Here is a 14,460-nt window from a genome sequence, read left to right on the forward strand (position 1 = left end):
AAACACGTCTTTTTCTCTTGTGGACAAATACTTTGTAAAATTCATGGGGCATCGCAACTTGTAAATATTATTTTAAAAATTCGATTTATTTTTGTATTTATTTGTACAAAACTGAGGACCATTTGCCTGAAAATTCTAAACAAAAAAATCTGCCCGCTACACGGGCACATTCTCATCGCGCGCTGCGCGAGTAGCTCGCCAGTTTGAGCGCGCTTAGGGCTCGCGACTATTGATTCTCGTGCTTCTCGCTCGATGATGTATTTATCTAGAGCTTCGCGCTCGATTGTATATTTATCTCGCACTTCACGCTCGATTATGTATTTACCTCGCGCTACGCGCTCGGTCTTTATGTTTCTCCCGCATTCGTGGACCCACCTTTTAAAATCAAAGGTCAACGGACTGACAACTGTAATTTTGTGATTTTGAACTCTCTTTTGTTAAAGCGCTTTCGCCTTTAACGAACATATTCTCATCACGTATCTCGTGCTTCGCACTCGATTTGTCCAAAATGTCAACTTTTTTGCATTATACAAAACACTTTTATATTAAATATGATATATTTCTTATGCAACTCTGCCTGGGATTGCTTATTCAATAATTGCAAAATAAAAGCAAGTTGTATTTATCATGATTATTTTTATACTTGCTTCTCATTTTGCTTTAAATTGTATTCTAAGCTGCGCTTAAACATGTATCATTTCAATAAATTTATATCATTACCATTCATAATATGCATAAAAATTGAATAATACTAATTCTTATTTCCTTGTTTTTATCATTTATTTTGATTTTTCTTCTTCTTTTTTTTACGATGAAATAAAAAATACTGTGCGTCTGTATAGGGTCTAATACAGGGATATATATATATAGGGTCCTATATAGAATATTGTGTCCTCTTTCGTCTTTTCTGTCCTCTTTCTAAACATTTATTTTTTATTTTTAATCTTATTTTTCAAAATTAAAAGAAAATCTACTCGTCCTACCTAAAAATGATTAATAATAAATTAATAGATTTTTTCAGGTTAACATTTTTTGTCTGTTAATTTTAGTTTGTACGTTGTGTCATTTTCAAAAAAAAATTAATATATTTTTTTTAATGTTAATTTTTACGTCTAAAGCAAAAGCTACGTGTCCTATAAAAAATGATAGCTCTTTTCTGGATGAACAAGTTTTGTCTCATTTTTTACGTAGCTTGTGTCGCTAGTCCAAAAAAATTTTATCTTTTTATTTTTAATGTTATTTCCGACTAAAAACAAAATCTACGCATCCTATCGAAAAATGATTTATTATAAATTTGTAGGTCTTTTCAGGGCGCGAAATTTTAGCTCATTCATTTTTTTCCTATCTTGCATAGTTTGACCAAAAAATGGAATTTTTGGATTTTTCATTATTTTTGGCAAAATCAAATTGGGAATTTTTAACTATTCGATCAAATTAAAAAAGTTGTTATCATAAGCTTGTAGGGCTTTCAAAAAGCAACGTTTTTCTTTTTGTGGCTTTTTTTTCTATCGTGCGTTGTTTGGCTTAAAATGTTCATTTTAGTTTGTTTTTTTGGATTTTTAAAACGCTCCAACTCTGATAATTTTGTTTTAATAGAAAAAAGTCATGAAGATAAATTGTTTGAGTTTCTGATAACTATGAATAATTGTACATTGAATTTTAAATTCTTAAAAAAATGTGGTTTCAAAAATTTCTGGTACGATCAAATTTTGAATTATCATCTTTTTAAGAAAAATCAAAAGGTGTTCAAACAGTCTTGTGGGGCATTGGAAAAGAAACATTTTTCCTTTCCTGACTTCTTTTCATATCATGCGTTATTTGGCTTCAAATGTTGATTTTGGTGTGTTTGTTGAAATTTTGTAAATGGTATAACTGTGGTAACTTTTGGTTTTATAAAGAAAAGCCATTAGGATAAATTGTTTGTCAGATTGAATACTATGAATATCCTCACGCACAATTTTTGATTTAAAAAAAAAGTGGTCTGCAAAATTTTCAAAATACGCTCACTTTTTGAATTTTCACCCGAAATGGTTGGCTAACGAACTTGACCTTTATTTTAGCACACTAAAACAGTCTATCAAAGGCCAATCCAGTTTTTCAATTCTTTCGAAAGTTATCGTGCTAACAAACTAAAAATCTACAGACAGACACATAAACACAGAGAGACACATTCGTAAAAACCTGCCTTCGGATTCAGGGGGTCTCAAAACGTAGACATTTGACAAAAACGGGGGGGGGGAGGGGGTCAAATTTTACACAAATCTAATACATTCACTTAATGAGAATATAAAAATTGGGTCACCCTAATATGGATGCTCCCAATTCTATTTTTGATTTAAAAACTCACCCTTGGATTTGTCTTCACCAAGCCAGCCCCATCCAGCAGCTACAGCATCATCTCCATTGAAGATGCTATATCCAGCTTTACCTGCTTCTGGTGGTAAACAAGCTGGCTGTACGCTTTCAGACCAGGACATAGAATTAGTAGTTTGTAGAAGAGCTATGTCGTTAATGTAAAATCTGCACTTAAATTCAGGGTGTATTGTTCCTTTAGTAATAGTTTCTACTTTTGCTGCTGGAAACTCCGGATTTTTCAGATCATGTTCTCCTAGGGTCACTTTAAATTGGTTGAAATTTATTTTCTCGGCTCCGCTGAAAATTATAGTTGTGTATTAGCTCAAGGAAAATCATAAATATCACAATGGGCGCCGTTCAAAAACTACGTCACACTGCCATCGGAAGGGGAGAGGGGCTTTGTGGCGATTTGCAAAGTTGGGGAGGGTGCTAACGGAGAATGTAAAACCACAAATAAAAAATTTAAAGGTGCATAAAAGTTTTTTGAAATACTTGGAATAACGAAAATTAGTGGTTTTATTTTACAGAAAGTTGATCTACTTTGTTCAAAATTAATTTCAACGTTTGAAGATTTTACTATTTTATCGAAAGTTGATTCTCTTTTGCTAGAATTGAAAATTTAACTATTTTCTTATTTGTTCAAAACTATGCGCTTTTAGTTAAAAACTCAGGAATTTGTTAGAGAATTTACGTATTTTGTTGTAAATTCGTGTTTTCTGGTTGCAAACTAATATTCTTGATTGATAATTAAGCTACTTCGTTGAAAGCCAGATACAATATTTTGTTAAATATTCATTGTATTGTCTGAAGGTTTCACTATTTTGTTGAAAATTCCTTTTTGGTAAAAAATTTATTTTTCATTTTAAATATTTAAATATTTTATCATAGATTAAATATTAATTCTTTTTAGTTAACAGTTCAACAATTTTATAGAAAATGTATGTTTTTTGTCATAAATTCGTCTTTCCTGGTCGAAAATTAATCCTCTTGTTTCAAAATTATACTAAATGGTTGAAAGCCAGTTAAACAACTTTGTTAATAGTGAAGTTTATTCGTTGAGGATACGTCTCTTTAAATACAAATTAGCTATTTTCGAACTTCGTTCTTCTTTTGCTGAAAATATATTTTTTACAAGAAAATTAAACCATTTTATTTTATGCGAAATACTTTATCTTTTTTTTTTAGTTTTAAAGTTAAATTTTTTTTATAAAGCTATTTGTGAGAAAATGGACTTTTCAATTAAAAAATAATATTTTCAGCTTGAAAATTCGACTGTTTTGTGAAAATTTATATTTTTCGACTGAATTCAACAGTTTTTTTAAAATTGATTTTTGTTGAAAGTATCACCTCTCATGTTTTTCGTTAGGAATTCTTCATTTTTGATGGAATTCAACTGTATTGCATTTAAAATCAAAATATTGTATTTTTTGAAATATCAAAAATGTTTCGTTAAAAATTCATGCTTTTTAATAAAAATTCTACTGCTCGGTTGAAAATAAATTTGTTATTGAAAATTCGTCTTTTTGTTTGGAAAATTGTACTGCTGTATTATTAAAAATTCATCTTTTGGGATGAAAATATATTCTTTTGGATAAAAAATCCAACTCCCTTCTAAAACATTCTTATTTTTTATTTAAACTTTCAACTATTCGGTTAAAAATGATATTTTTGGTCCAAAATACAAGGATTTGTTTAAAAAAAGTCATCTTTTAAGGTTCAATTTCAATTATTTAGTAAAAAATTGATCTATTTTGATGAAAATTCGCTCCTTTTAATCAAAAGTTCAACTATTTGGTTGTAAATTCAACTGTTTGGTTGATAATTAATTTTGTTGTTGTTGAAAATTCTCCTTCTTGGTTAAAAATTCATCATTTCAGGTCGACAGTTAAACTAAGTGGTTGCAAATTCAACTATTTTGTTAAAAAGGAAATATATTTTCACTAGAAATCTTAAGTGTTTCATATTAAATTCAATATAGTTCCCATACATCAATTTTATTTGAAATAATTCATTCTCCTATTATTTTTCTACTTTTTTAAAAAATGACCCTATTCCCCATGTTTTGAAAGCTAGCATTTTGGACTGTTAAGACTAACGAAATATCTGGTTTGTAGTCTTTGTGCTTTATTACAAGCATTTATCAAATAAACTTGTTGTAGAAAGTTTTACCTAGGGTGGGGTAGAAAACTTGTCCAAAAAAAGTGTGACACAGTTTTTGAACGTTCTCGTAAATCATCATTTGAGAAATTTAACTCTCTGGAATGAAACGCAAAGAGAGAATATTAAATAAAAAAATCCCCAGAGTGAGAATTGACGGTATTTCTTGCTGTAATGGAAGTTCCGAAGACTTTTGAGTAAAAGAGTGTAATAAGTTAAAGTTGGGACGGAGGCAGAGGAGGCGGAGGTGGAGGTGGCGGATGAAAAAAGCTGACAACTAATTATCGCTAAAATTAAGTGCAGCGTTCTTCAGGTCTTCCTTCTTGCTTGGCCAGAGCTTACACCCTTTTCACGAGACCACCCCCGAGGGGTGTGGCAATTATTTAACTAGGATTTTTGTTCCGCACCGACACGATAGTCTTTGAACAGTCGACTGCTTTCGCAGCGACGTTGGCTTCGGTTAATTAATCGGCCTACAGCACCTCCGAATAATTAACAAAATTACGACACTTGGCCTCACCAACCCACCTCCTATCTTATTTCTGCTTCAAACCCTCATACTCAGCATTTCCAAAGTTCGAGTTCTGTTTCGTTGTGCTCTTTACAAAGCCACCTTAATGGGCCTTTCCATTCTCCCAGAGACGTTGCTATTGTTCCTAGACCCACGGATTATACGGTTTACCCGAGATGCATCGTTCCCTCTTCCACATAATATACTCCGATTACTTTAGCTTGCGATTATTTAATTTAACACATTTTGTACTGTACATCCTGATATATTTTGCGCGAGAATTCAATTATTTATGAAGTATTTACAGAGGGAGCAGAGCCCAAGAGGGGACAAAGTGCAATGCCCCCTCCCCCCCCTATAAATCGACCAGGAGTTGCACAATATTGATTGGCCCCCTTCTGAAATCGGATCATTAAATTAATCGGTTCTTCTGAATTTTTCCAAAATAGATTTATTCTTGTTTTGTTTGAATATAAATTTGCGGCTAAGAAAGGGTAGGAATGCTCCTGGTCATGGAAGCATCAATGTTCATGATCCTCTTTATCCTAGAACTCCCGAGTAAAAATGCTCCGAATTGAGTTCGACTTAAATTTTCCCCAATAAAGACATGCTGAAGTCGAAAAGTTCGACTTGAGCATGCCTCAGTTTTAAGATGAAGCCAGACTTCAATTTATGTCTTGCAGACAAGTTTTGTTGTCTTCAAGTCATAAATTTATCCCTTCAATCGAATTTTTGTGACTTCAATACGAGTGGTTTATAACTTCAAGTGTATACATGTTCTAACCAAAAGGGTCATTCTGACTGTCAAAAAAGCTAATATTGGTTAATGATTAAACAATTTTGTATATTTTTATACAAGATTGGGTTATATTCGTTAAGACCCACAGATTCTGAATTTTAAAATTGAAAATGACTAATTTAATAATTACAAATTTTGCATTCATCTCTTTTAATCTCATTTCTGAGCCGAAAACAGTTCGACCATCAGAGCAAGATAAGGTTCGTCTTGAGACAAGTAAACGTCATCTTAGCCAAAAAAGGCTCGACTGGAGACAAGTAAACGCCGTTTTACTTGTCGCAGACATAAAAGTAAGACGAAGGCCTATGTCTCGACTCAGTTTTGAGTCTACTCTATTCCCCTATCGATTCATAAACGTAGCATTATTTAATTTCTTGAACCCAGTTCTAATCTTACCTCGAATGGACACTTTCATGATCTAATTGTAAGGATAATAGAGGGAGAGTTTATATAGGGAATGGAAATCTTTCAATTTTTTTTTCTAAAAAATTCATCTAAAATCTTCGTGAAATAATAGAAGTCTTTGCGAAATTTTCTAAATCCATCCGAAATCTTAGCGAAATATTTGAAATCTTTGAGAATCATTCCGACCTTCGACCAATATTTGTGAAATCTTTAGAAATCTATGCAAAATATTTGCGAAATATTTGAAATACTTGAAACATTTGTGAAGTTACTTGAATCCTTACTAAAAATTTGAGAAATTATCAAAATTCTTTAAGTCTAACCGAGATTTTCGAAATATTTGGCAAAATCATGGAAACTTTGTGAAAGTTCCTAAATCTTTCCGAAATATTAAAAACCTTTAAAAAATCATTCAAATCTTTCTAGGATTTTTGGATATATTTTTAATATTTTGAAAATATATGGTAATATTTGTAAAATTATGGAAATCTTTTGAAGATTATTCCAGTCTTTGTGAAGTCTTTTATATATATTCTAAATCTTCAAAATATTAGAAAAATCATTTAAATCTACCTGAAATTTTTGCGAAATCTTTATGAAATCATTGGAAATCTTAGAAATATTTTTTAAATATTTGGTAATATTTGTAAAATTATTTATATCTTTGGGAAGGTATTGAAGTCTTTGAGAAATCTTGATTAAATCTTCGGACATAGTTGAAAACTTTTTAATCTATCCAAAATATTTTAAATCTTTGAGAAATAATTGAAATCTTTCTGAAATATTTGAAATATTAAAAAATATATATAATTGGTTATATTTGTGACATGATTAAAATCTTGGGGAAATCATTGATACCTTTGTCAAGTTTTTTTAATCTATACGAAATTTTTAACATCTTTGGTAAATAATGAAAATTTAGTGAAACTTGTTCAATCTTTCAGAAATGTTTTGAAATATTTGGAAATATGTAAAATATTTTTAAGTATACGGTAATATTTGTAAAATTATGAAAAAGTTTAGAAGGTTAATAAAGTCTTTGGGAACAATCTTTAAAATCTACCTGAAATTTTTGCGAAAACACTTGTGAAATATTTGAAAAACCTTAAATTATTTCTTAAATATTTGGCAATATTTTTGAAATTACTGAAATCTTTGGGAAATTAATAAAGTCTTTGAAATCTTGAAAATCTTTGTAAAAGCTTTAGGAAATGATTGAAAACCTTGTGCACTCTTTAAAATCTGGCTTAAATGCTTGTTAAATAGTTGAAGTCTTTGTAAAATCTTTAAAATCTTTGGGAAATTATTTTAATCTTTGCGTAATTTTAAAAATCTAATTAAAATCTTTGCGAAATATTTTACATCTTTGTGTAATCTTTAAGAAATCATTGAAATGTTATGAAATATTTGTGAATTCGTTGAATATCTTTGAGAAATATTTTTAACATTTTGGAAATATTCGGTATTATTTATTGAATTACTGAAATCGTTATAAAATATTATAAGTCTTTGTGACGTCTTTTAAACCTATCCGAATTCTTTGCGAAACCTGTTAAATCTTTGGTAATTATTGCAAACTTTTAAAACTTCGACAAATATTTGACAGTATGCTATTATTATACTATGTACAAATTGTAGTTTTTAATATTAGAAGTCGTTATGCCAAGAATCTTCCTTTTAGTTTCTCAAAGCATGATCCATGGTAAACGAATTGATTTCACTATCGCAAATCGCAATAAAAAAATATTAAGTACCCTAAAAATGACTATGGTTCATGTCCAGGTCCACCCATGTCCGAATCATAGATTACAGCTCAATAGAAAACATAGAAAGGGGCGGAGGGGGGTTCCCAAATAAGCCAGTTTATTCTTAGTATTACTAAATAATTCACTGGTAGTCTGAGGTAAATGAAGTAATTCGGTGTAATTAATTTGTAAGTTGAAGTAATTCACTAGCAATACACTTGTAATTCTCTTGTAATATACTTCTAATATGGAGTAATCCCATCCTAATCCCACGTAATCCATTTTTAACCCATAGTATTTCAGAGTAATTCAAATATTCCATTTTTACTATAGCGTTATAAACTTATAATAGAGCGTAATCCACCTACAATCCAGGGAACTCTATTTGCAATCAAATTAATTCAAAGTAATTTCAGTAATTAAACTAATTAACTGTTAATCCAGAATAGTCCAGATAATTGTGATTTAACTACATATTCGTAGATGAAAATTTAATTGCCTGGTTGAAAGTTAAATTACATTGTTTAAAATTTATTTTATTGATTGCAAATTTATCTATTCTGTTCAAAAATTGTTCTTTCTTTATTAAAAATTTATTTTATGACAGAAAATTTAAAGATTTCAGTTAAGTATTTATCATTTTAGTTGAAAATTAATTTCATAGGTTGAAATCTTCAATAATTTGTTAAAAATTCGTTTTTCTCTTTTTGTAAAAAATTCATTTTTTAAATTGAAAATGTAACTATTTCATTCTTATTCAAAACTTTTTTATTTTTAAAATCTAACTGTGCAGCCAGAAATTAATTTTTTTTTGTTGAAACCTCATGGTTATGTTTAAAAATTTAACTTTTTGGTGAAAAATTAATATACTGTGTAGGAAATTTAACAATTTAGTTGAAAAGGCCATTTTTTCGTTGGAAGTTCCTATGATTCAAATGCTTAATTGAAAATTGAAGTACTTTGTTAACAATTCAGTTTTATGGTTCAAGATTCTTAACTTTAGTTGAAAATGGTTTGGTGGAAAATTCAACTATTTTCTAAGAATTTTTTATTTCAATTAAAAAATATTTTACTTGAAAATTCTAAGATTTTGTAGCTGTTTAGCTTTTTCGGTAGAAAATTAAGATGTTTTCTAAAAAAATCATCTTTTTGGTGAAAACCTGAACTATTTTTTGGTTTATAATGTATGTATTTTGAGCAGTATTCGTCTTTTTATGAATAAAATTATTTTCTTGCATAAAAAATTGAACTATTTGTTTGAAAATAATTGTATTTTATTACAAAATTGGTGTTTTTTTAGTCAAAAAATAATATTCTTGATAAAAATTTCATTACTTAGTTAAATATGGAATGTAATATGTAGAAGATCAAACAATTTTTCTATAAAGTATCCTTTTTGGTGGAAAATTCAACTGTTTTGTTGAAAATTCATATTTTTTGTTGAAAAAACAACTCTTCTGTTAAAAGTTCTTTTATTTTTTTCTCAAACTTACTCCTTTTAACTGAAAATTTAACTATTCCATTTTGAATTGTAAATTTATCTTCTTTAGTGAAAAAAATGATTGCACTTTGTTAGAATTTTTTTTGTTACAACATTAATATTTTTACAAATTTAAGAAATTTAAGTGAGATTAAAATACAAAATAATATCCAAAAATACATTGCCTTATTTTAAAATTTAAATATTTTGTTGCAAACTCGTTTTTTCAAAAAAAATGATTTTTTTAATTCGAATTGAAATTAATATGAATTAATGTAAAATAATGTAACTAAAAAAAGTTTTATATGCAAAACTTCTCTCACAAAATCTAATTTTCTGGTCGAAAGCAGTTTTTGGTGGGTTTAAGCATATAATAATTTATAACTTCGCTATGTTTCATTCGATTTTCGACATTTCTTGTTTTAAAGTAGATTAGCACGCTTCTTATCTATATATTGTTCAGCTAATATCGGTAAAAATCACGAATCTACGATACAAAAATATTCCGAAGCTTCTTATCTGTCACAGATAAAATTTAATTAAAAAAATGTTTAAAAAAGAAAAAATTCGGTATGTGATCCGTATTTCTGTTCGACAGTAATGTTATCGTAATGAATAATTCTAAACGTAATGTAATGAGTATCTCATCTGCTCGGTCATTTATAATTTCGATGATAGTGCAGATTTCGTATATATTAAAAAAAGTGTTTGGAAATCCATTCACCTTTTTTTGTTAATATAGTAAAATTTCCCAGGCAAGAAAGTTATACGTGATTGGAAATATTAGATATAATTATCCTTTGTTTCGCACATTTTTTGTATAAAACAAATAAAGATTATGCATAATCTTTTCCACTATAAATAACTTTTTGGTCTGGGTTTATTAAATTCTGTGTGTAATGAACACTTTATTTTTATTAAAATTAGTTAAAATTTGACAAATTTGACAGAGTTACCATATAGTATGCTAATTCAGTAGCTGGATTTTCTAATACTGCAAATTTTTGCTTATGTTGAAAAAATCGGGAAAAAATGAGAAACTTTGAAATATTTGCGACTGTAATTTTGTGATTTTTCACCGTGAAAAAATGAAAACGCTATGATTAAAAGGCTATGATTAAAAAGCTATGCTTTTTAATGTTCAAGCGAAAAAAATTGTAAAACAAATGAAGAATGGCAGAGTATGAAATATTTCGCATATAAAACTTTTTAAGTTTCAATAGACCTACAATGTACCAATCAAAATTTCTTTAAGTTTGAGCGAAGTTGGTTAATATTTAGGGGCTGCGCAGAGACCATGAAGTTTTCCATTGAGTAAACATGGAAATAAGAGACAGCTTTTTGTTTGTTTCATCACATAAATTTAAAAAATGTGTATCTGTATATATGTATGTCACGTTTATTATAATAATTAATAAACAAAGCATCGCACTTAAAAATCAAATGCAAAATTTTGTAGCCAAGTAAATTCTCGATCAAACATTACCTAATACGTTTTTAAATAAATTTTGTTTTTTATTAAAAAGCGACTAAAAAAAAGAATTATCGTCCTATCCTTACTCTCCCTACACTTAGATTTGAAAATATATGCTTGCAGGCATATCGATGAATATAAATTATTCAATCATCGGCATATTATACATTTTTGTTAAAAGTTTGTAGCTTGTTAAATTTATTATATTTCAGCAGAATTAACAGGAAATCACATATATTTTTTAAATTGCAAATTGATTGTTCATCATTCACAAAATGTTTGCAAAATTTTTATTATTTTATCGCTATATTGCATTCATTATTTTCATTTCAGCTCAAGAAGACACTGAAAAATCTATTTTACAGAATAATCACAAAAATTGTGCATCTGTGGTCGAAATATTGAATCCGCAATTTTTAATTTTGTAATTTTGACAATACATTTGGAATCAGCGAACTCAGAATTTCCCCAAGAAGGTTCACTTTTTTATTCGAATAGAACCTTTAATTTTGTACAGCTTTTAGTAGTGGCCCACTGTGTACAATATCGAGTCATGTTAAAAAACAATGAGTGTAAGTTAATTGGAATGAGCTTACAATTGATCAATTTACAAATTAAAGGGTAAAATTTGAAAGAGTTGAATTTAAAACAAAAAAGAAGGAAAGGGAGCATCCACTAATCACGTGAAAGTAATTGTAAGTCTGATTTGCACCTTCCATGAAATCTCGTGAAATACCTGAAAATTTTTGCAATCCTTTTAAATGACGTGAACTATTTCGAGAAAATTATAAATCTTATAGAATTGTTTAAATCACGTGAAAATCTTTTGGTATCTCTTGAAATCCGCTAAAATCTTGTGCAATATAATTGGAAACCTTAAAGTCTCTTAAAATCTTGAAAAATGCCTGCACAAAGAAAGAAGATTACTTGAGTCAAGCAAATTTAGCAATGAATACGTCCAATCATATATTAGTAAAATCAAAAAATTTCTTTAGTCAATAAATGATGTTTTTTTTAAAAAAAGTAATTTTTGTTGAAAGAAAACTTTCATTAAATAAAATGTTATTAAACGTATTCATCGCTTAATTTCTTTGATTGTATCAAGATTAAGGTTTTGCTTTAAGTCGGTTTTCATTAAATATCCGCGTTTTGAGACACGATAACTTTCGAAATGCTAATCAGACTACATTGAGCTTAGGCACACGTTTTTAAGCCATACATAGAAAGGATAAGTTCGATAGTCAGGTATTCTGGATCAAATTAAAAAAGTTAGGGCATTTTCAAAATTAAAAAAAAAATATTTTTCAAGATGTCAAAATCCTGCGTAAAGTTGTTCGTAGTACTCAGGAAGCCTAAAAATTGATCCTTGTGACCTATTTTGATAAAAAGAAAATTATTAGAGCTATAGCTTTTGCAAAATTGAAGAAACAAACGAAGATGGAAATTGTAAGCCAAACAACACTCGATATGAAAAAAAAAGTCCAGAGAAGAAAAATATCGCTTTTTGAAAGTTATACAAAACTATCTTAGCAATTTTTTGAATTTTCTCTCAAAATCGAAAATTTAAATTTTGATTGCACAAAAAATAATTATGAATGAATTGGATAGGATGTGGAGTTTTGGTTATATTCGTAAAAAACAACGTTTGAAAAATAAATTTGGACAAACGACACAAGCAATAAAAAAATGAAAAGACAAGAGCTTTTTAAGCAAAAAAGAGTTCCAAATTTGTTGTTAGTTATTTTTTATATAATGCTTAGTTTTTGTTTTAATAATTACAGAAAAATTAAATTTAACCCTCATGATGGAAAGCGAAAACCGTGATGTTAAAAGGCAAGCCGGGCCTTTCAGGCCCGTTGAAATTCGAACTTCTCTTTTCATTAAATGTATAAAAAAACTTAAAAAGTTTGATCATTTTAATTCATAATCACATTTTATGATCAAATTACATTCAAATTTATAATGCAGCTATGCAAAGTTTCGACACTTGATCGTGTTAACCAAATATTTGTTGCATGCATTTTTATGTCATGCAAAACCAAAATTTACCAAGATACGTTTTCTTGTGAAGCCGACTTGTTGCTCGCTTTTGCAGTAAAATCGCGATAAGTCACAAAAGCTGTGACTAAAGAGACTTTTTAAAAATTAAAAAACATTGCGTGATGCCACTGATTCGTTTTACATTGAACCATATATGAATAGTATATTTGGCCAAGAGTGTCAACGCCTCCTTTTGTTGCGTTATAAAGAAGATTTATAACCTGTACTTTTGTTCCTTCTAAATATCAGCATTGCAACTATTACAAGAACTATGACAACATAATCACTAAACATCAAAATATCACGCGTTGCAAATGCGAGAGCACATTTGAAAGAGTTTACGCGAGAAATTATGTTTGCGCCTGCAAGCAGTAGATGTATTTTAGAAACAAACAAGCAAATATATAGAAATCCTTCAAAATTAAAAAAAAAGTACATACTCTTTTCCTCGCGGTACTCAAAGTTGATGTTGCAATGAACAGTTGGCCTGCGAGGCCCGGCTTGCCTTTTTGTGTAAGTAAAAAATATACACGTTTCTGTGGAACACTCCAGAAATGGAATTTTCAGGAAACCTGATTTTTTTTTTGTATTCAGACCTCGCCAAATGGAATTTCCATGCACAGGCTCATACTTGATACATAACTCTTTGTAACTCGAAAATTGAGACCCGCCTGCCTTTTTGAGGGTTAAGGAAAAATGACCCCAGGCACAAAAAAAGATGACGAAATGAAAGTTATTTACCAAGAAAAGAGATACACATTTCGTTTGAATCATTTTTTGATAGGTCGCTTTGTTTGTCTTTAAATCGTAAAAAATAACCTAAGAATAAAAAAAATTTAATTTGTGGAAAAACTACTCAAAATGCAATAAAATAATAATTCACACAATTATTCGCATGCATTATAACTATAAATGCTCGAAATCACTTTTTGATTGGACGCGTATTTCGTTTTTAATCGTGAAAAGTAAACAGATTGAATCTAAGGAAAAAACTCAAGGTACAATAAAATGTTTAATACCAAATTATTCGGCTAAACAACATCTAAAAATTTGCTTCTGACTTTTTTATAGGATGCGGACTTTTTTAAATTGAAAAACCAAGACATTGAAAATACGTCTTTTTCAGTATCAATGCAAATTATGAATTGTGATAATACACATTTTTTAAAATAATACATTTATAAGGGCAGCTGCGAAGCAGAATTAATGCGAAATAAAGGAAAAGTATTAGAGTAATCATGAAAAATAAAATTTGTACTTTATTTTGCAATATAAAAATAAGAAATCCCGGACAAAGGTATAGACGTTAATATGATATACATTTGTTATAACAGAGTTCAACATGGTATAGAAAAGTTTGTGTTTCGGATAAATTTTAGTCAATTGCGAAGCCCGATATACGAGGGTAGTTCAATAAGTCCTTAGAATGACCAACAGATGGCGCGCGAATCGCTCCAAATCATCTGTTTTCAGTCAGCACCACTCCCGACTAGA

The 14,460-nt window shown here is 29.1% G+C and overlaps 1 protein-coding gene across 1 annotated transcript in view; it reads right to left on the minus strand.

Annotated features, from left to right (window-relative positions):
* The window catches only part of LOC117169913 (trypsin-1-like), a 47,075-nt gene that overhangs the window by 14,606 nt on the left and 18,009 nt on the right, over window positions 1-14,460 (minus strand). Inside the window, exon 3 of the mRNA XM_033356423.1 lies at window positions 2,348-2,652. Coding sequence (XP_033212314.1) covers window positions 2,348-2,652 — 305 coding nt within the window. The remainder of the gene's footprint in view (window positions 1-2,347; window positions 2,653-14,460) is intronic.

The sequence above is a fragment of the Belonocnema kinseyi genome, chromosome 3 (assembly GCF_010883055.1).
Source record: "Belonocnema kinseyi isolate 2016_QV_RU_SX_M_011 chromosome 3, B_treatae_v1, whole genome shotgun sequence".
Taxonomy (NCBI): domain Eukaryota; kingdom Metazoa; phylum Arthropoda; class Insecta; order Hymenoptera; family Cynipidae; genus Belonocnema; species Belonocnema kinseyi.